Source organism: Cetorhinus maximus, chromosome 8, assembly GCF_964194155.1.
Source record: "Cetorhinus maximus chromosome 8, sCetMax3.hap1.1, whole genome shotgun sequence".
NCBI classification, from domain to species: Eukaryota; Metazoa; Chordata; class Chondrichthyes; order Lamniformes; family Cetorhinidae; genus Cetorhinus; species Cetorhinus maximus.
Window position 1 is genome coordinate 135,618,827 of NC_135886.1, and position 27,747 is coordinate 135,646,573.

At 44.1% G+C, this 27,747-nt stretch overlaps 1 protein-coding gene across 6 annotated transcripts in view; it reads right to left on the reverse strand.

Annotated features, from left to right (window-relative positions):
- Window positions 1–5,337: 5,337 nt before the first annotated feature.
- LOC144684008 (uncharacterized) overlaps window positions 5,338–27,747 on the reverse strand; it is a 134,837-nt gene continuing 112,427 nt past the window's right edge. For 3 of the 6 annotated variants that reach the window (XM_078547688.1, XM_078547687.1, XM_078547684.1), the window contains 4 exons: window positions 24,854–26,476; window positions 23,879–24,066; window positions 9,269–9,395; window positions 5,338–7,635 (listed from right to left, as the gene is read on the reverse strand). In XM_078547688.1, the coding sequence (XP_078403814.1) occupies window positions 7,469–7,635; window positions 9,269–9,395; window positions 23,879–24,066; window positions 24,854–26,476 (2,105 nt within the window). In that variant the 3' untranslated portion in view covers window positions 5,338–7,468. Of the gene's footprint in view, window positions 7,636–9,268; window positions 9,396–23,869; window positions 24,067–24,853; window positions 26,477–27,747 lie in introns of all 6 variants that reach the window. The other 3 variants (XM_078547686.1, XR_013577379.1, XR_013577380.1) reach the window with 3 other exon arrangements.

Below are 27,747 nucleotides of genomic sequence, written 5' to 3' on the forward strand. Positions count from 1 at the left end.
AAATGGCAATGTTTTAAGATCATTTGTTCCAGTGATGTTTGATGAGGTATAAATGTTGGCCAGGACCCTAGAGAGAACTCCCCTACGCTTCTCTGAAATCGTGCCACGGGATCTTTAATTTATTGCTATAAATACCTAGTTCACGTCTCATGTTAATATTTTAGAGGTAACGTTTAATTCTGGGAAGATTAAAGCTTAACTGTAGAGAATGGGATAAATGTAACTAACAGTTTGGAGTCTATTACACTTAAAATTTGGGCCGTGTTGACTTAAGGAGTTAATAGCTAGAAAGGCAAGATCATAAAACAGCAGGTGGGCTTACTTAGCTGGAGAATTGGAGACAAGATGTTTTCACTGGTTGCAAAGAAATGCTGCCCAGAGAGTTGTTTTGTTTTTGGAGTTAAAGCTACAATTGATTTAAAAGCATTCAGTGAGCCCTGGGACGTCTGCATCACCATGGAGATGGATGGCGTTTAAGAAAGTTCTAGAGTTTCAATTCATCTGTGTGTTTGCTGGACAGTGAGTGTTCTGTAGCAGGGGAGAAGGACATCCTGAAAACGTGCTGCTTTTAACAGGCTCCAGGCAGCCAAAGTGTTGCTGTTAGCTGGCTCTGTGTAGTTGTGTCTCAGGAGAAGTCCCAGGAGTCTATTGATAGCTCCGTGCAGTTAGGGCTCAGGAGAAGATCTGGGGAGCTGAGAAGTTGGCAGAAGGTCACTGACTCCGTGCTGGAAAGGGCTTGGGCTCGGAGGAAGCCCTGGGAGCCATCTTTAAAAAATTATTTTTTCATGGGCTGTGAGTGCCACTGGCAAAGCCTCTTCCTTTTGTTGCCTCTCCCTAATTGCTATGACATTTCAGAGGGCAGTTAATAGTCAACGACCTTGCTGATGGTCTGGAGTCTCAAGTAAGCCAGACCAGGTAAGGATGGTAGATTTCCTTCCCTATCGGGCATGAGTGAACCAAATGGTTTTTACGCCAATCGATAATAGTTTCAAGATCACCGTTACTGAGACTAGCTTTCAATTCCAGATTTTATGGATTGAATTTAAATTTCGCCAGCTGCCATGGTGACCCCATGTCCTCACAACATTAGTAATCCAGAGGCCCAGGTTAGTCTAGTGAGATTACCACTATGCCACCATCTCCCCATTTATAGCCTGGTGTAGCTGGGTAGATTGGAGCTTGGTGAAATCCAGGGGCATTTCCAGCCCAATGAAGCTAGCCAGCTATTAAAGAGCTGAATTGCACGAGTAAATAGAGGCTGGAGTGCAGACTCAGAAATCCAGGGGAATGGAGTCTCGGAATACGAGATTGAAACCCCAGGAGGTGTGCAATCATCGAGGCATTGAGGCAACCCTGGTTGGTGTGGCTTTGAGGGAATTCAGAGGCTTGGTCTTCGAAAGTGAAAAGTGTGGAGTCCCTCATGAGGGAGACAAAGTTTCAGCAAGATTGATTGATCCATAGTGTTTACTGATATCTGGATGGGTTGCTGAGAAATCCATGGTATCTGTCTTGGTCGCATTTGCTATTTATTGTATGGTGTCATGTGTTCGACCACAGTTTGCCTGTTAATTCACATGTACCTCATATTAACCCAGAATGTTAGAGTATAAGATAGATATTGTAAGTTGCTTTATCTTTCTGACCTTCTATAGTAAAGTTTATTTTTGTTTGTTCAAAATACATGGAATCTTGTGGCATTATTCTCTTAGCAAGTGTCTTCAATGTCAAACTTTGTCTACTTTAAACAGAACATTATTAATCCCTAACTGGAACTTTCCAAAACCTTAGGGGTTTGGTCTCAGATCATGGCAGTGTGCCTGAGACGGTAGATAGGGCTGAGGTTTAATGCGTATATTTAAAAGACAGCACTCGGAGTGTCAATCTAGATGTTGATGCTTAAAGCTCTGAAATGGGACTTGAGCCAGCAACCTTCTGGCTCAGGGAGATAAGAGTGCTACCCAGTGAGCCATAACTGCCACTTAATAACATCACTGACTTATTCCATTATTTCCGAGAATTATTATATTTCAACAATGGAGCACAATGATGGTTACTGCATCATTAGAGTGGTGCAAGTTTTCAACTGATCCCAGTCCAATTATACTAATTCCTCACTTATAGACACCTTCTGCACATCCAGAAACATCATTGGAGAGCGTATGGAGTATTCATTTTCAGTTTTTTTAAAAAATGGTATTATTCCGTGGTTAAAAATATAATTTCTTTGACTCACAAAGGGGAGCTGTTCTGTCCCTGAGTTTTGGTGTTGGCTTTATATCGGTTACATTGGTTTTAAACCATCATTTCTATATCCACACAGGGGCAGTGTTAGACAAGTATTGTGGATGAGGCTTCAACATATTTTATTCCAGTAGCGGGGTACGCTGTAACTGTGTCCCAAAGAACCAGCCTCATTTTTGAGAATCTCTCAACAACACTCCACCCCCAAACTCCAAAAGGCGATTATTTCAATCTGGGGCCTGTTTTGTGGGCGGAGTCAGCTTCTCGTGATTTTTTTTTTTTCTTAAGCAAGTGCAGGAGATTGTAGAACCTCGATTTGCGCCGGATGTAATTTACACTTAAAATTCCATGAGCTTTTATACTTGTTGTCCTGATTTTGGTCAAATTACCCTAAAAATCAACACAACCGAGCAGAACCTCTGGGCCATTAGGTATTTGTCTGCTAATATCAGCAATGGTGACTCCTTGTGATTAATCGATGAAGATTGAAGTCTTTCAGTTCAGCCTAGGACGGTTGAACTTCATCATCTTCCTCTGACACCCATCTCACTAGGTCACACACAGTTACTAAAAGATGACAAAGGTCTCTTGGCTCATGTTAATAGATCTGTCGACACAACTCTGTTCTCCCCCCAGCACCAACACCTAGCTGTTTCATGAAGGGTTCCAGGATCAAACTTTCACTACTCTGCCCAGAAGACCATTCCCAATGTTGATCACACTTTGTGTGCGAAGAATCTTCCGATAGCAGTCCTAAAGCTCCCCTTAACTAGTTTGCAGCTTTGTCCAATGGTTTAACTTAAGGCAGCATTTTGGAATCATGTTTATCTTACCGTTTCCTCTCTGGTATAGCTCCACATGACCACAGGATCAATGTTCATCGCAAGTGGACTTGGAATAGAACCAAACTAAGGAACCATCACACTTCCCATTCCTGAGAAGACAGTTGAGGCATTTTGATGCTGTGTTTTGAGCCAAGCTCATGGGTAGCTCATCTGTGGGGGAGGGGAGTGTTGTTGGGGAAGGGCAGGAAACTAAGCAGGTGAACTAAGATTGGATGTTAAAGGAAGAGGGGACAGGCAATCATGGACGTGGGTCAGACATTGAGGGACTGACAGTGGGTGGGAAGATTTCTGTGGGGTCAGGAGGAAGAGCAATGAGTAGGTCCGATTAAAGGAGCTGTGATCAGAAAAGCCAGGTGTGAATATCAGTCATGTTGAGGTGTTTGAATTGGAAAAAGGTCTGTCTTCATCCAAAGCTGCTTCCAATACAGGCCACTGGATGCTTATCTGAAGCATGAGTCCAATTATTTCTCTCCCCAGCTCCCTGTTGTGATATCACTTTAAGGGAATATGCAAATGAGCAAGTAGCCAGGATGTAGAGCGGCATATGAACAGGAGCTAGTAGTGCGGGCTGTAGTATGTGTGTAGGAATTGCATCTCCGCTGTCCTTGTGAGCAATGGTTACTGAATCCATAAAGTAGATCTGTTTGCTGAGACATCTTGTACTGTATCTTCAAATGAACCAAGCCTGCATATAACTTACCAGTCCTCGTGTGATGTTTGTGTAAAGCAGACATAGAAACCCAAAAAACCCCACGTCCATCCCTGGCCGAGGGCCTCCAGGGTATATTATGCTATCGCCTTTGTGGGATCCGCTAGCTCAAATTAGGGTAGGAGGTCGAAATGTCCTGTTGATAACCTGGGGGCAGTGCGGTGTGGAGGGGGCAGGTCGGTAGAGGGCCTTTGTCTTACAGATGTTTAGTGTAAGGCCTATGCTCTTGTACACCTCGGTGAAAGTGTTGGCACCTTTTGCTCCCCAAAAGTTTGTCACCATACTCCACCTGCTCCATGATGACATGCAAGCCATGTTCCTGACCAATGGATCCACCACAGACCCAATCGATGTTCAGACCGGAGTCAAGAAAGGTCATTGCACCGACGCTCTTCTTGATCTTCCTTGCCGCAATGCTCCAACTCACCCTCAGCGAGCTCCCCGCTGGAGTGGAGATAAACTACAGAACAAACAGGAACCTGTTCAACCTCCGCCGCCTGCAGGCCAGGTCCAAGGTTGCCCCCACCTCTGTCATTGAACTATGGTATCTGGTCGATGCTTGCGTCTGCCCACACTTGGAGGTCGAGCTCCAAGTCATTCTCAACACCTTCACCGAGGCATATGAGAGCATGGGTCTTACACTAAACATCCATAGGACAAAGGTCCTCGACCACCTTGCCCCCTCCCACATCACACTACCCCCCACCCCCCCACCCCTCCCCACCTCGGTTATTAAAATCCACGATGAGGCCTTGGACAATGTGGACCACTTTCCATACCTTGGAAGTCTACTGTCAACAAGGGCACAAATCGACACAGAGGTTCAACACCACCTTCAGTGTGCCAGCGCAGCCTTCAGCCACCTGAGGTAGAGCGTGTTTGAAGACTACGACCTCAAACCTGGCACCAAGCTCACGGTCTACAGAGCAGTAGTGATACCCGCCCCCATATTTGGCTCAGAGACGTGGACTATGTACAGCAGGTGCCTCAAAACTCTGGAGTACAACCAGCGCTGCCTCCGCAAGATCCTGCAAATTTATTGGCAGGATAGGCAAACCAACATCAGTCTTCTCGCTAAGGTCAACATCCCCAGCATCAAAGCATTGACCACGCTCGATCAGCTCTGCTGGGCGGGCCACATCGTCCGCAAGCCTGACCCGAGACTCCCGAAACAAACCATAAGACCATAAGATGTAGGAGCAGAAGTAGTCCATTTGGCCCATCGAGTCTGCTCTGCCATTCAATGAGACCATGGCTAATCTTATAATCCTCAACTTCACTTTCCTGCCTTTTCCCCATAACCCTTGATTCCCTCACTGATTAAAAATCTGTCTATCTCAGCCTCAAATATACTTAATGACCCAGCCTCTACAGCCCTCTGCAGTAAAGAATTCCACAGATTCACTACCCTCTGAGAGAAGAAATTCCTCCTCATCTCTGTCTTAATGGAATTCCTGGTTTTCTTATGGATTGTCCATCACCATATGGATTACAACTGAGAAAATCATAACTTCCTAGGAAAGCAATTGGAAATCCTCAAGCTTATGTGTGAAAAAGGTTTTATTGAATATGATTGAAAATAGAGTTCCAACACAAAACAATAAAGTATACAGAATAAATAAATACCAGGGATTGGGCTGTCAGCTGAAAAGTATACATACTCCATGAGGCAACAATACATTCTATTCACCCCTCCTGCCCCCTCACTTACAAACACTGGTTGGTTAATCACTGAAAATGTGCATAGTAAACAAGTTCGGAGATAGTGAGCAACATTGTTCTAGGCTTGTTGTTGGTCAGATGGAACTTGAGTATTGCTGAGAAAAGAGACATGCTGTTGAAGCTTTTCATTTTGCACTCATCAGGACAACCTTGCAAGAATAGCAAATCGTCAAACGGAGCAACAATTTATATTGCATGAGAAGAAGGTGCTAATTGGTTGGCAAGTCCACTTGCCAATCAATCAAGTTGCCAGTGCGACTTTGGTTTGACACGACGCGTGGAGTTTAAATCCAGGGTGCTCTCAAACCATTGAACCACTGGGCTCTCTAAATATTACAAAGAGTTTTGATGCAGTGAATAAGGAAAGACTCTTTCTGCTGGCTGGGGTGTCAGCAACACAGTGGTCATCGATTTTAAACTGCTACAAAAAGAGGGAAGAAGTTGGCTAAGTTAGGAGTAATGTTCTTATATAAAGAGTTGTTGGGGCATGGGTTACCACAGGGAATGGTTGAAACAGTGATCGTTGCATCCACTAAGGAAAAATTGGACAAATATTTGAAGCAGAGAAAGATATAAAGCTACTAGAAGAGTATGAGGCAGTTGGATTAGATTTGGATTGCTTTAGCAAACAGATGGCACTTTTACAATGAGCTGTATTATGTGCCATAACCTTCCACAATTCCTGTTAACCCAATTTAGATATTCATTCCACCAGCCCTCCGCGCATGCCCCCACTCCAACACTTTCTCAATATTTCAATTTTTGGCTGTTACGGTTGCACCAATCGTGGCCCAGGGGACAGTAGCAGGGGACAGCAGTTAAAATGAGTTCAAATCCAACCACGGCAGCTGGGGCAATTTCAACGTAATTCATAAATCTGAAATAAAATGCTGGTCTCATTAATAATGATCATGAAACTGTAAAAACCCATCTTGTTCAGTAATGTTCTTCAGGGAAGGAAATCTGCCATCTTTTTCTGCTCTGGCCTACATGTGATTCCAGACCCACCACAATGTGGTTGACTCTTAACCACCCACTGAAATAGAACAGCGAGCCACTCAGCTGTAACAAACTGCTGCAGAGGAAAAAGAAAAGCAGTGTTGGTATACCTACTGGACTCCAGTCACTCAATAAGGTAGCTCAACACCACCATTTCATGGCCAGTGAAAGAGCAAGGCCAAGCCATTGAGCTTGCAGTCAGCTTCCTGATCAGTTAATAGATCAAACCTCATTCTAAGTAATTCCAGCTACTAACAGAGCTGTTGTTGTGCCTGGACTTTCAGGCATTCATACTGGGCTTGCAGTTCATTCCCGAAGTCCATTGAGTCTGCCATTGCACATTTATCAATGATAATACCCAGCTAATCCAATCAACAAAAGAGATTACATAATGAAGTCACTGGGACAGGCACGTGTAAAATGATTTGGAAATAAGGAACTATTTAGAAATAAAAATTGACAATTAGGGTTATTAGCTTGGACATTACTTTTGGTGACCTTGGCTGAGTATGTCATTTCTCTGCCAAGCTAGCAGAGATGTATTTAAAGCAGTTTAATGCATGCATTTGAACAGTGAACAGAGGAACATCTCACGGATGCACTTTGTTGGTGAAATTGGATTTAGGAGTCGATGCAAAACCAGCGGGATTACTTCGGTTGTTTGTTGTCCACACCTCCAAATATTTGGTTCTATTGAAATCGCCCGAACTGAATGTTGGGCATGCGGTATAACATGCAGCCAATATGACAGTGCCACACTAGCACCACTGTTCAAGGCAAGTTCCTACATTTCAGAGTTTGTTTTTCCACCAGATATTTCCAAGTCATTTCTCGGCAATGGTTTGTACCACTGCAGTCTCAGTATCACTGCTGAAGCCAGTCACAGTTGGGGGTCTCAGAAAATATTTCGAAGAGCAATCTTGTCTTGACGCCTTATTTTGGAGCTGAAGTTCTACTGGACAGCCTGAGGCATGTCACTCCACGCTTTGGCCTTCTTCTTGGCAATGGCCAGCCATGGAGGCTCTACAGTAGCCAACGGAGCAATCTTGACATTGGGCATTGGTCGTTTCTCTCTCATCCCCATTCCGCACGCTTGTTGTTTTGGCTGTAAATGTGAGCCTAATAAAAGTGACAAAGAAGATTCAACTTCACAAAATCGAAAAGACATTGCACCACTGTAGGTTCAAGCTTCCATCAGCCCGCACAGAAATTATTTGGTTAAATATTGTGTTTATTCAGAAAACTGTTTATATTAAAAAGAGTGTAAATCTATTGGTTTCAAGGTCGGTGACCGGTAATGTTAAACAGGCAAAGATATTCTCAACTCCAAAGTTACCTTCAGTGAAGTTTTTTTTTTAACTAGGCTTTTTTTATTATTTTTGAAATATTTGAATTGTTGGAGCTTGCATTGCTGCAGAGTAAAATAACAGATCATCCTCAAAGCCATCCCCAGAAGGAAAGAAAGAAAAGACTTGTATTTAAGTAATGCCTTTCATGACCTCCGGAAAGTTCTTGAAGTGTAGTCAATGTCGTAATGTAGGAAATGCGGTGGCCAATTTGCACACAGCAAGCTCCCATAAGCAGCAATCTGATACTGATTAGGTAATCTTTAATACTCATGTTGGCTAAGGAAAAAATATTGACCCTCGACACCAGGGAACCCTGCTCATCTTCGAAATGGTCATCCCCCTGAGAGTGCAGACTAAACCCCAGTTCAATAACTTATCCAAATGATGGATAAGGAACCAGCATAAGATTTGTTGATTGCTACCAGACGTGATGCTTACTTTAGGCACCATAAGTGGTGAATGTTTCACTCCCTAATACAGATACTTTGATGAGCACAAATAATTTTCCGCTCTGACCAAGTAAATAAGGTACAGTAATGGCCCTGATTGGCAGCAGTTGGGTAAGTGCGACGAATGTGGCTCACTGGGTAGGACTCTTGCCTCTGAGTAAGAAGATTGTGGCTTCAGGTCTCACTCCATGACTTGAACACACGAATCTAAGTTGACACTCCAAGGGAGTGCTGCATTATCAGAGATGCCATCTTTCAGGTGAGCTGTGAAACCAAGGCCACATTCGCCACACTATTACTGCAAATTTGGTCTGTCCAGTCTATATGAAGACTCAAGTCCCCATGATAAATGTACTACCCTTGTTACCTCTAATTTTCTGATTTGTGCTCTGTCCACACTATAATTGCTGTTAGGGGGCCTATTAACTACTCCCACCAGTATTTTCTGCCCCTTGTTATTTCTTAGCTCCATCCACACTGATTCTACATCTTCATTTTCTCAGCTAAGATCCTTTCTTTTTACTGTCTTTTTCCCACCCCTTATTACCATGGCTGGCCCTCCTCTTTTCCCATTTTGCCTACCTTTTCTAAACATCAAGCATCCTGGAATATTTAATTCCCAATCTTGGTCACCTTGCAATCACGTCTCCACAATGACTGTTACATTAAAACCATTAATTTATATCTGTTTTATCAATTCTTAGCTTAAACTAAGCCAGAATCTGAACTGTGCTTGGTCCTCTGGTGGAAACAGACTAGCGTCCGGTTTGGGTGCAAGTCGGAATTTCTCCTCCATTAAGCATTCGCATGTAAATGTATGATACCATAATTTCTGGGGGAAGGGGAATGTGAAGATATCTGTCTTCAAGTATGGGAGAACAGGCCATTACACCTCCAACACCTCCTTATTTACAATGGTATCTCTTCACTTTGATAGCTTCTGTGCACTTTTACCAAGCCCAGGTGGAGTTTTTGTCTTCGATTGATCGTCCTCCTTCGCGTCGATTTTCATTTCTTTGCTCTGAAAACTGGGAAAGGGATCCTTATTGCCATTTTTTTCCCGTAAGGGTTTTGTTGCTTCCTAAAAGAGGAAAGAAATGAAAATTAATAGTCCTGCAACACATTAATTTAGTAACATTATTTGGCTTAATGACTGGCAATGCAGGACATGAATTCAACATTCCAAAGAAGCCAATCCCTAATGATTCCACTTACGGTGCAGTCATACACTAGGGGCTGAATTTCATGGAGGGAAGGGGTGGGAGGATTGGCAGTGGTGAAGGTGAAAGTGTCTTCCCAGCCCCCGTTACAAGAGTTGGTTTAAAACCCATTGATTTACATTGATCCAAGTGATCAGCCATGATCTTATTAAATGGCGGGATCAGGCTCAAAGGGCTGAATGGCCTACTCCTGCTCCTTGATCGTATGTTTGCATGTAAAAACCCAACCAGCAGCAATAACGCACTGGAGGCGGGCTAAACAAGAACAGAGCGGGACTTCTGCCCTCGAGGGCTGCCAACCGATCTGATTGGCTGGCAGCTCTAGCGGCCCCAGCAGCACCAGAACTGAGTAGTAGTAAGGGGCTGAAAGGGCTGCGGGAGGATGGTAGGATGAAGACAGCCATATGGCCTGGATCCAAGTAAGTCCCAGGATTTGGAGAGGGAAGGATCAGGCAGCCTAGGGAGGGCGGGAGAGGGGTTGGGTTTTGGAAGCCAGGCAGGGAAAAACAAAGAGGGGGTAACAAATTTTGGTGGGAGGGGGAGGGGGGGGGGGTGTTCCCCTGAATGATGTGCTCAACCCCCTTTCTTCCCGCCCTTTCCAGAAGGTTAGCCTTATCTCTCCCAACCTGTATCATGCCGTGGGCAGCAAAAGATTTGAGTCAGTTGGCTTGGAAACATACTCAATTGACCGTTAATTATTTATTTAAAAATGGCGGGTGGGCTGCCAATTTCAGTGCCTACCCACCTGCCTTATTATGGGGACCGGTTCGGTGGTGGGCAGGGGGTGGTGGGCTAGCCCACTGTCATATTTTATGGCCCCATCGCATACCCACCCCTCCGCCCCCGCCACAACCAAAAAAAAACACTCTGGGGCGGTGCCATAAAATCCTGTTCTAGGGGGTCATCAATTATAATATAGTCACAAGTAAATAGAATAGGGCATTCAGGGGAAACCCTTTCACCTGGAGAATGGTTAAAATATGAAACTTGCTACGAGAGAGGCTAGCTGAGGTGATTAGCATATGTGCATTTCAGGCGAGGCTGGATAAACAAGAGGGAGGACGAAATGGAGGATATGTTGATGGGGTTAAATGATGAGTGGTGAGAGGAGGTTTGAATGGAACACCAACATGGACCAGTTGGTGAGTAGCTTGTTTCAATTTCGTAAAATTCTATGTAATTCTTTATGATTTATCATTCAAACTTTCTTGTACACACACACACATTCATACACTTGTTCAGATAATAATACCTTAAATTTCATTACATTTTGTAAATGTACAAATCTGTGTATCATATTATGGATCTCAGTTCAGTTTATCCATGTGTAAACACAATTAAACACAGGTAACATAATTCGGTGACAATTAATTAGTTATTGAATCAAGGAGTGGGGCCCAAAACTTTCACCTGGGCCTCACATTAAATCACTTGCATTGCTCCCTACACACCAGCTCCATTGCAATAAGGTTAATTTTATCTTGGTTTAATATTTCAGATTAGGATGGAAATCTCAGATCCTGTGATAAGCAGATTGATCCATTGCAGAACCCAAATATGTTCTTGGTGTTTTCAGTGATTATGAACAATAGGTTGACACGCAGATTGTATCAGAAATTAATACTAACCCCGCCTTAAAAATGTCACCAAAACTTCAGGCTGTTTAATTCACCTGCAATTACAAAATATCAACTGCATTGGGATAAACTGAATCAATAGTAGTTACTATTGTAAATTAAATGTAGAAGCTATGCCCGAATTTGTTGTAGAAAACTATCTTAAAGTAAATATAATAGTCCCTTAATGTGACAGGTTAAAAACAAATACATTTTTAATTCAGTGTAACTATTGTGTGTACACAGGGCATTTATAATACCTTTGAGCAACTTTAAACTTGAACAATCTTCATGGGGAGGCGATGATGTAGTCGTATTGTCACTGGACTGGTAATCCAGAGACCTAGGGTAATGCTCTGGGGACCCGGGTTCAAATCTCACCAGGGCAGATGGTGGAATTAAAAGTCTAATGGTGACCATGAAACCATTGTTTATTGTTGTAAAAACCCATCTGATTCACTAATGCCCTTACCTGGTCTGGCCTACATGTGACTCCTGCTGATTGACACGTACTGATGAATCAGTACCCTTCAATGTTGAACGTCATTTACAGGAAGCACTGAGGGTGGCAAGGGCACAGAATGTACTCTGGGTGGGAGACTTCAAAGTCCATCACCAAGAGTGGCTCATTAGCACCAGTATAGACCGAGCTGGCCGAGTCTTAAAAGGCTTAGATACTAGACTGGGTCTGCAGCAGGTGGTGATGGAACCAACAAGAGGCAACAACATACTTGACTTAATCCTCACCAACTTGCCTGCCGCGTATGAATCTGTCAATATCGGTAGGAGTGCCCACCATACAGCCCTTGTGGAAACCAAGTCCCGTCTTCACAGTGAGAATACCCTCCATCATGTTATGTGACACTGCCACCATGCTAAATGGGATAGATTTCAAACAGATCTAGCAACTCAAGACTGGGCATCCATGAGTTGCTGTGGGCCATCGGTGGCAGAATTGAACTCGACCACAATCTGTAACCTCATGGGCTGGCATATCACCCACTCTAACATTACCACCAAGCCAGGGGATCAACCCTGGTTCAATGAAGAGTGCAGGAGGGCATGCCAGGAGCAGTACCAAGCATATCTAAAAACGAGATGTCAACCTGGTGAAGCTATAACACAGGACTACTTGCAGGCTAAACAAGCAGCAAGTGATAGACAAAGCTAGATGATTCCAGAACCAACGATCAGATCCAAGCTCTGCAGTCCTGCCACATCCAGTCGTGAATGGTGGTGGACAATTAAGCAACTCACTGGAGGAGGAGGCTCCACAAGTATCCCTGCCCTCAATGATGGTGAGCCCATCACATCAGTGCAAAAGATAAGGCTGAAGCATTTGCAACAATCTTCAGCCAGGAGTGCTGAGTGGATGATTCATCTTGGCCTCCTCCGGAGGTCCCCAGCATCACAGATGCCAGTCTTCAATCCAATTTGCTTCATACCACATGATATCATGAAATGGCTGAAGGGACTGGATATTGCAAAGGCTATGCTCCCTGACAATATTCAGCAATGGTACTGAAGACTTGTGCTCCAGAACTTGCCGTGCCCCTAGCCAAGCTCTTCCAGTACAGCTACAACACTGGCATCTACCTGGCAATGTGGAAAATTGCCCAGGTATGTCCTGTACACAAGAAGCAGGGCAAGTCCAACCCGGCCAATTACCGCCCCATCAGTCTACTCTTGATCCCATCAGGAAAGCTCTTGAAGGGGTCATCAACAGTGCCATCAAGTGGCACTTGCTTAGCAATAACCTGCTCACCGACGCTCATTTTGGGTTCCGCCAAGGGCACTCAGCTCCTAACCTCATTACAGTCTTGGTCCAAACGTGGACAAAGAGCTGAGCTCCAGAGAGCTGAGCTCACCTCCTGACTCCCCAAAGCCTGTCCACCATCTAGAAGGCACAAGTCAGGAGTGTGATGGAATACTCCCTACTTGCCTGGATCAGTGCAGCTCCAACAACACTCAAGAAGCTTGAGACTATCCAGGACAATGCAGCCCATTTGATTGGCACCTCATCCATTCTCTCTGCCTCTGACACACGGTGGCAGCAGTGTGTAACAACTACAGAATGCACTGCAGGAACTCACCAAGCCTCCTTTGACGCATCTTCCAAACCCACGGCCACTACCATCTGGAAGGACAAGGGCAGCTGATACATGGGAACACCACCACTTGGAATTTCCCCTCCAAGCCACTCCCCATCCTGACTTGGAAATATATTGGCGTTCCTTCACTGTTACTGTGTCAAATTCCTGGAATTCCCTCCGTGAGGGTGTACCTATGCCACATGGACTGTAGCAGTTCAAGAAGACAGCTCACCACCAGCTTTTCGAGGGTAATTAGGGACGGACAATAAATGCTGGCCTAGCCAGAGATGCACACAACCCATGAATGAATATATTTTTTAAAAATTGGCTCTGAACATGATAGAAGCAAAATGTAATATGAAAGCATAATTCATGAAGATTTAACACAATACAGTTCAAATTTCTGGACTTTAACATAACTGGACTTTTTGTGATACTTTTGTGATACGTTGTTCAATCTGATTTTCCAACAGTTCATCTTTTCTTCAAATTGTTATTTAAATCAGTTTCAGCATCTTTGGCACAGTATTATAGGTAACAACAACATTAACAGCAAAGAAACTCTATGAATCATGCTTTTATATTTACATCCAAATTTATTGAAGTTTAAAATTGCACACAGACTTTATAAACATCCTACACAAAAACACACACACACACACATATGTATACATACACATGCATGTGCACAGACAGACACACATATTTCTACATTAAACCTCTTTCTGTTTTGTAAATTTACAAATCCTTTGCATCCAATTACACTGCCTTTTTAAATAAACTCGTTCATAGGATGTGAGCTAACATTACTATGGGTGTGGAGTCACGTGTAGACCAGACCGGAAAAGGTCGACCAATTTACTTCCCTGAAAGTCATTAGCAGTTACATGATATCATGGTTCTCAGCCCAGCTAATCCATGGGCAAAAGCAGCTAAATGTAGACAAGATTTTTCAAGACCAACTGATTCAATTACAGACCAACATATGTAGAGACTATATATAAACTAATATACCATGTAAGCCTTTTTAATTATACTACTCAGAATCTCTCAATATATCCTGCAACTCAGCTCTGTGCTCTATTCCACCACCTTCACTCACTGGTTCCACTTCCAGCTCAGTGTCCATGCACTTGCTTCCTACAATTCCCAAAGCACAAACACCAGTCCCTGTGCCATTGTCCAGACTTCGCAGGCTTTCCAAGGACATACATCTTACACATTTAAAAAAATATATATTGCTGGTTCCTCTCTATCTTTGAAAAGATATGTTGTGAACCTTGCACTAATATCTGCATGTCCTAGAACCATGGAATGTTACAGCATAGCAAGGGGCCATTCAGTCAATGGTGCCTGTGCTGGCTCTTGGAAAGAGCTATCCAATTAGTTCTACTCACCTGCTCTTTCCCCTTTGTCCTGAAAATATTTCCTTTTCAAGATTATACCCAATGCCCTTTTCAAAGTTACGACTGAATCTGCTCACTCCAGCTTTCTGGGCAGTGCATTTTAGATCACAACAATTTGCTCTGTAAAATAATGTTTCCTCAAGTCACATTGGGCTTCTTTTGTGCCAATGACTTCAAATCTGCATCCCATGCCATGTTCTTACTCGAATCTGTCATTAGACAATGCAATGGAAAAAAAATTGCAACCTCTTCAAAAAACTCCAGCAGGTTAGTTAAACACAAATTTCTCTTAACAAGTCTGTGCTGGCTTTCCTTAATTAACCCACATTTGTCCATAGGATTATTAATTTTGTCCCAATTTATTGTTTCTAGAAATTTCCCCAACACCAAAGTTAAACTGAATGGCTTGTAGTTGCTGGGCTTAACTTTACACCCTTTTTGAACAAAGGTGTAATATTTGCAATTCTCCAGTCCTCTGGCACTATCCCTGAGGGAGACTGAAAAATTATGGCAGTACATTTGCAATTTCCATGCTCACTTGCCTCATCATCCTTGGATGCATCACATCCAGTCCTGGTGCCTTCTCAACTTTAGGTACAGACAGCCTATCTAATACATCCTTCTTATCAATTTTAAATCCTTCTAGTGTATTAATTAACTCATCTTTCACCATGGTCTGGATAGCATCTTCTTACTTGGTAAAAGTAAGATGCAAAGCATCTTTCATACCTCAGCTATTCCCTCTGCATCCATGTGTAAATCCCCTTTTTGGTCCCTAATTGGCCCTACTTCTCCTTTTAACACCTTTTTACTATTTATACGCCTACAGAAAACTTTGGGATTCCCTTTTATGTTAGCTGCCAGTCTCTTTTCATACTCGCACTTTGCTCCTCTTATTTGCTTTTTCAATTCCCTTCTGAACCTCCTATATTCAGTCTCCTCCTCTATGGTATTATCCACCTGACATCTGTCATAAGCATACTTTTTCTTCTTCATCTTAATCTCTTTTGTTGTCCAGGAAGCTCTGGACTTGTTTACCCTACCTTTCCCTTTCGAGGGTATATACTTTGAATGTGCCTGAACTATCTCTTCTTTGAAGGTAGCCCATTGATCAGCTACCATTTTTCCTGCCAACCTTTCATTCCAATTTATTAAAGAGTGCAGAGAGAGAGGCGAGAGGCCATTAAAGACTGCGAGAGGGAAAAGAACGCGGAGAGAAAGAGATATGAGTCCATTAAAGAGCACGGAGAGAGACAGAAGAGAGGCCATTAAAGAGCACAGAGCGAGAGACAAGAGACTATTAGAGAGCATGGAGAGAGAGGCCAGAGGCCATTAAAGAGTGTGGACAAAGACGGACGAGACGCTATTAAAGGCCACGGAGAGAGAGAGGCAAGAGACCGAGAGCATGGACAGAGAGAGATGCGAGACTTAAAGAACGAGGAGAGAGAAAGGCGAGAGGCCATTAAAGAGCACGGAGAGAGGGACGAGAGACCATTAGAGAGCGCATAGAGGGAGGCGAGAGGCCACTAAAGAATGTGGAGAGAGGCAGACGAAAGGCCATTAAAGAATGAGGAGAGAGGCAGACGAGAAACCACTGGCAGACAGAATATAATGTGGGAAAACATGAGGTTATGCACTTTGGCAGGAATAATAGAGGAGCTCAATATTATTTAAATGGAGAAAGGCTGCAGGAAGCTGCAGCATAGAGGGATTTGGGGGTCCTCATTCATGAATCCCAAAAGGCTAACATACAAGTTCAGCAGGTAACAGGTAAGGCAAATGGAATGTTGGCCTTTATTTCAAAGGGAATGGAGAATAAAAATAGGGAAATCTTTCTAAAACTATACTAGGCACTAGTAAGACCACACCTGGGTACCTGTGAACAGTTTTGGTCCAGTTATCTAAGGAAAAATATACTGGCATTGGAGAAAGTCCAGAGAAGGTTCACGAGGTTGATCCAGGTATGGAGGGATTTTCTTATGAGGAGAGGTTGAGTAGGTTGAACCTATACTCATTGGAGTTTAGAAGAATGAGAGGCAACCTTATTGAAACATATGGTCCTATTCTTATGGGGCTTGACTGGGTAGATGCTGAGAGATTGTTTCCTCTTATGGGAGAGTCTAGGACCAGAGGGCATTATCTCAGAGTAAGGGGTTGCCCATTTAAGACAGATGTGAGGAGGAATTTCTTCTCACAGAGGGTAGTGAATCTGTGGAATTCTTTACTGCAGAGGGCTGTAGAGATTGGACTGTTAAGCATATTCAAGACTGAGATAGACAGATTTTTAATCAATTTTCAAGGGTTTTGAGAGAAGGCAGGAAAGTGGAGTTGAGGATTATCAGATGAACCATGATCTCATTGAATGGCGGAGCAGACTCGATGGGCCAAATGGCCTACTTCTGCTCTTATGTCTTATGGTCCTATTCAGCCCAGATCCATTCTTAACCCATTGAAGTCAGCTTTCCCCAGTTAATTAATCTTACTCTGGGTTGTTCTTTGTCCTTTTCCGTAGCCAACCTAAACCTCTTGATATACTGATCACTGTCTCCTAAATGTTCTTCTACTGATATTTGATCCACTTGGTCCACCTCATTCCCAAGAACCATGTCCAGCAGTGCTTCCCCTCTCATTGCCTGGAAACATACTGCTTCAGAAAAATTTTGTGAACACTCTCTAGGAACTCATGCTCCTCTCTGCCCTTTACAAGACTACTATTGGGGAGGCGATGGCGTAGTGGTCGCTGGGCTAATAATCCAGAGAACCAGGCTAATACCTTGTGGGCCTGGGTTGAAATCCCACCACGGCAGAAGGTGGAATTTGAATTCAATAAAAATCTGGTATTAAAAGTCTAAACATGGAACCATTGTCGATTCTGGTAAAAACCCAGCTGGTTCACTAATGTCCTTTAGGGAAGAAAATCTACCATCCTTATCTGGTCGGGCCTACACGTGACTCCAGACCCACAGCAATGTGGTTGACTCTTAACTGCCCTCTGAAAAGGCCCAGCAAACCACTCAGTTCTAACAAACCACTACAAAGTCACAAAGAAGGAATGAAACTGGACGGACCACCTGGCATTTCTGGCTGAAGACTGTAGCAAATGCTTCAGCCTTATCTTTTGCACTGATGTGCTGGGCTCCTCCATCATTGAGGATGATGATATTTGTGGAGCCTCCTCCTCCAGTGAGTTGTTTAATTGTCCACCACCATTCACGACTGGATGTGGCAGGACTGCAGAGCTTAGATCTGATCTATTGGTTGTGCAATCGCTTAACCCTGTCTATCACTTAAGGCACTGGAAACGACAACGGCAAACTCAGCCCTATCGATCCTGCAAAGTCCTCCTTGCTAACATCTGGGGGCTAGTGCCAAAATTGGGAGAGCTGTCTCACAGACTAGTCAAGCAACAACCTGACATAATCATCCTCATAGAATCATACCTTACAGTTCATGTCCTAGACTCCACCATCACCATCCCCGGGTATGTCCTGTCCCACTGGCAGGACAGGCCCAGCAGAGGTGGTGGCACAGTGGTATACAGTCAAGAGGGAGTTGCCCTGGGAGTCCTCAACATTGACCTGATGCCTCATGAAGTCTCATGGCATCAGGTCAAACATGGGCAAGGAAACCTCCTGCTGCTTACCACGTACCGCCCTCCCTCAGCTGATGAATCAGTGCTCCACCATGTTGAACACCACCTGGAGGAAGCACTGAGGGTGGTAAGGGCTCAGAATGTACTCTAGGTTGGGGACTTCAATGTCCATCACCAAGAGGGGCTCGGCAGCACCACTATTGACTGGGTCTGATGAGTCCTATATGATGTAGCTGCTAGACTGGTGGTGAAAGAACCAACAAGAGGGGAAAACATACTTGACCTCATCCTCATCAACCTGCCTGCCACAGATGCATCTGTCTGTGACAGTATCGGTAGCAGTGACCACCGGACAGTCACTGTGGAGATGAAGACCCACCTTCATATTGAGGATACCCTCCATTGTGTTGTGTGTATCACTCTTCACAGTGATACTGACCTGCTTCACACTCCTCCTGGACTCTTCACAGTGACACTGACCCGCTTCACACTCCTCCCGATCTCTTCAGAGTGATGCTGACCCATTTCACACTCCTCCCAGTCTCTTCAAAGTGACCCTGACCTGTTTCATACCCCTCCCGGTCTGCTTCACAGTGATGTTGACCTGCTGCAAACTCTTCCAAGATTGCCTCACTTAATTTCTCTCTCTCTCTAAGAAGTTTAAGAAGTATTTGGATGTGCACTTGCGATGCCATGGCATGCAAGGTTATGGGCCTAGTGCTGGAATATGGGATTAGAATAGTTAGGTACTTGTTTGACTGGCGCAGACTCAATGGGCCAAAGAGCCTTTTTCTGTGCTGTAGACCTCTATGATGCTAGCTCTCTCTCTTCGTTTAAGATGCTCTTTGAAATCTACCTCTTTAAACAAACTTTTGGTCACTTGCTCTAATATCTACTTATATAGCTGTGTTAAATGTTGTTTGATAACTATCCTGTGACGTGCCTTAGCACATTTTACTACACCTAAGGCGTAGCACCAATGGACATCATTGTTGCACCTAAACTTTTAAAAATTATTATTGATCTTTTCCACCACATGTTTCAGCGAGGGCATGCAGTTGATTTACTCCCAGGCCTCACATAATGTTGCTTTGTGGACAAGATCTGAAGAGCTGCAGGAGGCAATAGGCTAACAGAATGTGCAAGTGGGTGACAGAGGAAGTTCAAAGTAGGAACGTTTGAAGGACGACATTTCGCCTGTAGCCAGATGTCACCCTGAGCACTGTGTCCACTTCTGGTCATTGAAACAGGAAACCTTCCAGAGGCAAACTATAATAAAGAGTGATAAAAGCAAAAAAAACTGCAGATGCTGGAAATCCAAAACAAAAACAAAAATAGCTGGAAAAACTCAGCAGGTCTGACAGCATCTGCGGAGAGGAACACAGTTAACGTTTCGAGTCCATATGACTCTTCAACAGAACTAAGGAAAAATAGAAAAGAGGTGAAATATAAGCTGGTTTAAGGGGGGGTGGGACAGGTAGAGTAGGATAGAGGGCCAGTGATAGGTGGAGATTGCCAAAAGATGTCACAGACAAAAGGACAAAGAGGTGTTGACGGTGGTGATATTAGCTAAGAAATGTGCTAATGGTGACAATAAGGGTAGAAAGCAGGATGAGCAAGGTACAGATAGCCCTAGCGGGGGTGGGGTAGGGGGAAGGGATCGAAATAGGCTAAAAGGTAGAGATAAAACAATGCATGGAAATACATTTAAAAATAATGGAAATAGGTGGGAAAAGAAAAATATACATAACTTATTGGAAAAAGGGGGATCGGAAAGGGGGTGGGGATGGAGGAGAGAGTTCATGATCCAAAGCTGTTGAACTCAATATCCAGTTCGGAAGGTGGTAAAGTGCCTAGTCGGAAGATGAGGTGCTGTTCCTCCAGTTTGCGTTGAGCTTCACTGGAACATTGCAGCAGGCCAAGGACAGACATGTGGGCATGAGAGCAGGGTGGTGTGTTGAAATGGCAAGTGACAGGGAGGTCTGTGTCATGCTTGCGGACAGACTGAAGGTGTTCCTCAAAGCGGTCACCCAGTCTGTGTTTGGTCTCTCCAATGTAGAGGAAACCGCATTGGGAGCAATGAATGCAGTAGACTAAATTGAGGGAAGTGCAAGTGAAATGCTGCTTCACTTGAAAGGAGTGTTTCGGCCCTTGGATGGTGAGGAGAGGGGAAGTAAAGGGGCAGGTGTTGCACCTTCTGTGGTTGCATGGGAAGGTGCCTTGGGAGGGGGTTGAGGTGTAGGGGGAGATGGAGAAGTGGACCAGGGTGTCCCGGAGGGAATGATCCCTGAGGAATGCTGCCGGGGGGGTGAAGGGAAGATGTGTTTGGTGGTGGCATCATGCTGGAGTTGGCGGAAATGGCGGAGGATGATCCTTTGAATGCGGAGGCTGGTGGGGTGATAAGTGAGGACAAGGTTCTGGGAGGGAGAGGAAGGTGTGAGGGCGGATGCGTGGAAGATGGGCTGGACACGGTTGAGGGCCCTGTCAACCACTGTGGGTGGAAAACCTCGGTTAAGGAAGAAGGAAGACATGTCAGAGGAACTGTTTTTGAAAGTGGCATCATCAGAACAGATGTGACGGAGGCGAAGGAACTCAAGAGAATGGGATGGAGTCCTTACAGGAAGCGGGGTGTGAGGAGCTGTAGTCAAGGTAGCTGTGGGAGTCGGTAGGCTTTTAATGAATATTGGTGGACAGTATATCACCAGAAATTGAGACAGAGAGGTCAAGGAAGGGAAGGGAAGTGTCAGAGATGAACCGTGTGAAAATGATGGAGGGGTGGAAATTGGAAGCAAAATTAATAAATTTTTCCAGGTCCAGACGAGAGCATGAAGCAGCACTGAAGTAATCATTGATGTACCGGAGAAAGAGTTGTGGGAGGGGGCCGGAGTAGGACTGGAACAAGGAATGTTCCACATACCCCATAAAGAGACAGACATAACTGGGGCCCATGCCAGTACCCATAGCTACAACTTTTATTCGAAGGAAGTGAGAGGAGTTTAAGGAGAAATTGTTCAGTGAGAGAACAAGTTCAGCCAGATGGAGGAGAGTAGTGGTGGATGGGGATTGTTTGGGCCTCTGTTCGAGGAAGAAGTGGAGAGCCCTCAGATCATCCTGGTGAGGGATGGAGGTGTAGAGGGATTGGACGTCCATGGTGAAGAGGAAGCTGTTGGGGCCAGGGAACTGGAAATTGTTGATATGATGTAGGGTGTCAGAGGAATCGCGGATGTAGGCAGGATGAGACTGGACAAGGGGAGAGAGAATGGAGTCAAGATAGCAAGAAATGAATTCCGTGGGGCAGGAATAGGCTGACACAATCGGTCAACCGGGACAGTCCTGTTTGTGGATTTGGGGTAGGAGGTAGAAGCGGGCTGTCCGAGGTTGGGAGACTATGAGGTTGGAAGCTGTGGAAGGAAGATCTCCAGAGGAGATGAGGTCAGTAACAGTCCTGGAAACAGTGGCTTGATGTTCAGTGGTGGGGTCATGGTCCAGGGGGAGGTAGGAGGAAGTGTCTGCGAGTTGACACTCAGCCTCTGCGAGGTAGAGGTCAGTGCGCCAGACAACAACAGCACCACCCTTGTCAGCAGGTTTGAAGACAATGTCAGGGTTAGACCTGAGAGAACGGAGTGCAGCAAGTTCAGAGAGAGACAGGTCAGAGTGGATGAGAGGAGCAGAGAAATTGAGACGACTGATGTCACGCCGACAGTTCTCAATGAAAAGATCAAGAGAAGGTAAGAATCCAGAGGGAGAGGTCCAGGTGGAGGGAGAATATTGGAGGTGGGTAAAAGGATCCGTTGAACGGGGAGAGGACTTCTGCCCAAAGAAATGAGCACGGAGACGAAAGCGGCGGAAGAAGAGTTCAGCATCGTGCCGAGCCCGAAATTCATTGAGATGAGGGCATAATGGTATAAAACTGAGTCCTTTGCTGAGCACTGAACGTTCAGCATCAGAGAGGGGAAGGTCAGGGGGTATAGTGAATACGCGGCTGGGGCTGCGATTGGAAGACGGGACGGGGACAGAGGGACGGGCAGGGGTGGAGGGTCCTGGATGGGCGTTGGTGTCGATTAATTGTTGGAGCTTGAACACACTCAACCTCTCCCTCCAGCAGCACTGACGCACCCTATTTCTAAGCTGCCCTTGCCTCCAGTTTCATTTTATTCTTCGTCTCATCCGACGCCTCAACAAGAAACTTTGTCTCTTTCTTTCCGGGACAAAGGAACGCAAGCTCCAACAACACCCATCCAGGACCCTCCACCCCTGACTGTCTCTCTGTCCCCATCCCGCCTTCCAATCCCAGCCCCGGCCGTGTATTCACCATACACCCGGACCTTCCCCTCTCTGATGCAGGGATCGTTCCCTCCGGGACACCCTGGTCCACTCCTCCATCACCTCCTGCACCTCAACCCCCTCCCAAGGCACCTTCCCATGCAACTGCAGAAGGTGCAACACCTGCCCCTTTACTTCCCCCCTCCTAACCGTCCAAGGGCCTAAACACTCCTTTCAAGTAAAGCAGCATTTCACTTGCACTTCACTCAATTTAGTCTACTGCATTCGCTGCTCCCAATATGGTTTCCTCTACATTGGAGAGACCAAACGCAAACTGGGTGACTGCTTTGCGGAACACCTTCGGTCTATCCGCAAGCATGACCCAGACCTCCCTGTCGCTTGCCATTTCAACACACCACCCTGCTCTCATGCCCACATGTCAGTCCTTGGCCTGCTACAATGTTCCAGTGAAGCTCAACGCAAACTGGAGGAACAGCACCTCATCTTCCGACTAGGCACTTTACAGCCTTCCGGAATGAATATTGAGTTCAACAACTTTAGATCATGAACTCTCTCCTCCATCCCCACCCCCTTTCCTATCCCCCTTTTTCCAATAAGTTATATATATTTTTCTTTCCCATCTATTTCCATTGTTTTATCTCTACCTTTTAGCCTATTTCAATCCCTTCCCCCACCCCACCCCCACTAGGGCTATCTGTACCTTGCTCGTCCTGTTTTCTACCCTTAATATCACCATTAGCACATTTCTTAGCTAATATCACCACCGTCAACACCTCTTTGTCCTTTTGTCTTTGACATCTTTTGGCAATCTCCACCTATCACTGGCCCTCTATCCAGCTCTACCTGTCCCATCACCCCTTAAACTAGCTTATATTTCACCTCTTTTCTATTTTTCCTTAGTTCTGATGAAGAGTCATTCGGACTCGAAACGTTAACTGTGTTCCTCTCCGCAGATGCTGTCAGACCTGCCGAGTTTTTCCAGGTATTTTTGTTTTTGATATAATAGAGTGATTGGGAAACATTGCTTCAAACTAAACCATGACAATAGGACAAGGAATTCATCTAGGAAATGGCAAATCTAGGACCAATGTCAGGGATTTCTTCTTCACGTTAGGACTGATCAACTCATGGAATTGACTCCCAGGTGGAGCAGGAGAAAATAAATCTCGGAATAATTTAAGGGGCAGCTGAATGCTGAATTAATGGTAATTGGTCTTTCAAGATGGATGGAATTTTAATGAATTTCCAATTAATTGTCAGAAAAAAAAAACAATCGCGCTACAAATGTAAACTATTAATCGCACGTGAACTGCCAATACAAATATACCAGCAATTTATTGAAAGTAATGTTACCTTTTTTGTATCCATTTGAACCAAGAACTTGTTCTCCAAGGGCTGGGGTCTGTCCTCTGTCCCTGAGTACTGGCCTTGAAAGCCCTTCTGTTTCTGTCTAGCCATGGAGACCCAGACTGGCTCCGAGAAACCGACTCCAGTGCTTGCACTGTCTGTTGTCGCAAATTTGGCAGGCTGCGAGTTCCTCTCTGTGTAACAGATTTGTGCAATCATAGACCTTTTCCACAGAGACAAGGACAATCTGAGCATCTTACATCTACAGATGATTGATTCAGATAATGCAAGGATTGGTTTTACTCAGGGGCTCACTGGAAGGGTTTTCTCAATTGCACTGTTTTAACGGGTTACACAGAAATGAAAGGTGGCTAACTCCAGTTATTTTGTGTGTGCATTTGCTAATTTTGTGCTGAATTCATTTCTAACTTTAAATGTTCTCAAATAAAAAAATAAAGGTTGAGGGTGACCTAATAGAGATCTTTAAAATTATGAAGGTGTTTGGTCAGGTCAATGTCAAGAAGACGTTTCCACTTGTGAGGGAGACTAAACTCGAGGTTTTAAATATAAGGCAGTCACCGATAAACCTGAAGTGAGATCAAGAGGAATTTTTTTACCCAGAGAGTGATTAGAATGTGCACTCCCACAAGATGTGGTTTAGAAGAAAAGCACAGATGCATTTAAGGGAATGTTGATAAGTACATAAGGGAGTAAGGAATTGAAGGATATGCTGATAGTTAAATGCAGCAGGTGTAGGAGATGGCTCGTGTGGAGCCTAAATGGTAGCCATGTAATAATCAATATTATTCACTAAGTATCAAGGAATCACACAATGCAACCACAGTGTCGTTTACTTATCAGTAGTAACATAGTGAAATAGATGGTAGGTATGATTGAGCTCACCAGCAGTGTAATCACCTTCAACCGCCCCCAAAAATAAGCAAAACACACAATGGTTCAAAACAAACTCAAGTTCAATACCTGTTGTTTTGCCTAAGTCTAGTTGGGTTTGACTGTCCTTCCTTTCATTCTTCCCTCGAGCTGTGTCAGACTTTTCTTGCGTTACAAACTCTGCTGAAGCGTCCACGGTGTCGGCTTTTCCCGCCGGTCGACACCTTAACTTGTGACTCTCTGGGGATAATCTGGTTGCCTGTTTACCGTTGTCCTTCTCAGCTCTGCTCATCGAGGCCGCCTCTGCCTGTCCACTGGCTCTAGCATCACTGCCCTCGGGCACTGGAGTCTGCATTCCTGTACGTGGTATTATTCCCATAGGCTGCTGGCTGTCAGCTACTTTATGTTCAAAGTTACTTTCAGTTGAGTATTTGTAAAGAGGAGAGGTTCTCCTGAGTTTGACCCCAAATGGGCTTTCATTGGTATCTAATCCAGTCTTTGTTTGCGGTTTTATAACATTCTGGGGACATGACTTGTTAGCAGGAGCTGGTTCAGCGCTATCTGATTTCACTTTCAATGGCTGATTAAGAAACCGTTGATATTTCATGGTACTTCCCATGTCATGATTTGATAACACTTCATTGCCATTCCCTTCAGCTATAGTTTCATATTGCTCAGGCTTTGGTGCTGTCAAAGGATTCCAGTCTGCATCCAAACCTTCATTCTTTTTGTTGGCCTCCAATAAGGACCTCTGCCAGGCAGATGCGATTGAGAATTTGACTGAGCCTTGATTAACAAGCTTGTTGTCTTTCTGTAACGGCTCATCAGATATTGAAAGCTCCGTCTGTCCCAGACTGCAAAGTAATTGTGCAGCAGGAAGGTCAGATTGAATTACTAAATCTTCATGTGGAATTTCTGATGTAAAACCAATATTATCTGTCAGCTCTTTGCTTGAAGTCGGTTCATATTCTGCCCTGTGATTTAATAAGCCCTTGACATCTGCCTCTCCAGTTATTGATTCATCTGTCAGGATATTTTCTTCCCGTCCTTCCTTCTCTTTGAATGAATGCAAAGTCTCATCAGGAGGGGTGACAGAACTCTCTCCCTTTGTCTGTTTAGAAGTTGGGCTATGTTGCATTATGTTTGGTTGTGTTATGTTTGGAGAATTTCCCTTTGCATTTTTCTCTGCGTGTATTGCAACTGAGATGCTTTCATCTGCTGGAGGTTTGTCGACACTGAGGGGAAGCAAATCCTCCTCAGTGTTCTCAAATGTGGCATTTTCACTAGATTTAGCCTGATCTTTGGCCTGATCTTTGGTCTCTGAACATTCTGCTGATTCATTAATGGCCATTGGTGGCATGGGGGAAGAAGAGACGTCTTCTTTATCATCCTTACAGGACTTTACGAAAGTTGATTTGAAAGCCTCTTCATGCATCAACGACATTCCTGGTGACAATCCTTGAATGTTGGGAAGCTTCTCAGAATCAGGTACATCTTCAGAGGTAATGACCTTTTCTGAATCAAATGTCACTTGAATTGGAGGATTAGGCAATACATCTCCATTTTGACCTTTAGTGTTTCCATCAGAGGTGTCTTCAGGCTCTGCACTGTGACAATGAGAAACCTCAAGCATTTTGGAACTCTTAGGAACGTTTTCTGCAAATTCCTCTCCATTTGTTTCAGGTTTTATGTCATCACCTTGTGCCAACAGATCTGTTACATAGTGAAGAAAAGAGGAAATAATCTATTTAACATCATTTTACAATGTTAAAAATGACATGCAACATCTTAACTTATAAACATTGAATATACCACTATCTCAGGTTTAGGAAGCCATTTGTTCAGGAGTTGCTTTTGTTGGATGCATGCTGTTTTCAATTTAAAGACCAGTTTTGTAGTTCATTTATATAACCTATACTAAAGCACTAGGATAGCTCTTACTGTACAAGTTGTAGATTCCCTCATTGCTCATCCAAACATATATTACCTTCATATCTTATAAGTCACTTGTGGAAATATACAACCAATGTAAAACCAGGAGTATGTTTATCCTAAACTTGTTAAGTGCAGAGATTAAAGAAATTCAGATTGTTCTCCTTAGAAAAGAGAAGGTTAAGGGTAGTTTTGATAGAGATGTTCAAAATTACGAGGCATTTTGATGGGGCAAAAAGGGGGAAACTGGCAGGAAGGTTGGTAACCAGAGGCCACAGATTTCAGAAGATTGGGAAAGGACCTGAGGAGGGATGACGATAGATTTTTTTTGATGCAGCATTTTTTTATGATCCAGGATGCTTTGCTTGAAAGGGCAATGGGAGCAGAATAAATCGTAGCTATAAAAAAAGGAGTCTGACGTACTTAGGGGAGGAAAAAAAAACATTTGCAGGGCTATGGGAAAGTGCAGAGGAGTGGGCTGACTGAATAGCTTTTTCAAAGAGCTAGTACATGCACGATGGGCCAAATGGCCTCCTTCAGTGCTGTATGATTTTATGAGACCGTGTCTATTCTGAATGATATGAGTAAGTTTGTTTTCCATAGTCAGCTTCTGGAGGGGCTGATGCATTCAACAATATTTTATAGGTTCATACCCAGGAGCTGGTCTTGCCGTCAGAAATACATGAATATTAGCAAAGGAACATTGCTTGTTCAAATGAAGTACCATTCTTCACTGTCATTGGTCTGTAGTGAAATTGACCAAATATAAATATTTGATTTGATTAGCACTTTGGGGCCTTTATATTAACATTTCCTTATCTTTACACCTCATATAAATGTCAATTAAATTATACAATTAATGGAGTGAACAATTCTTACATTTATATAGCACACTATCATTTTTTTTAGAAGCTTCTCAAAATACTTTGCATACAATTAATTAATTGAAAGAGTGGCCACTATTGTTAAGCAGGCACTTTGCACACCTGAACATACGAATTAGGAGCAGGAGTAGGCCATTCAGCCCCTCGAGCCTGCTCCTCCATTCAATA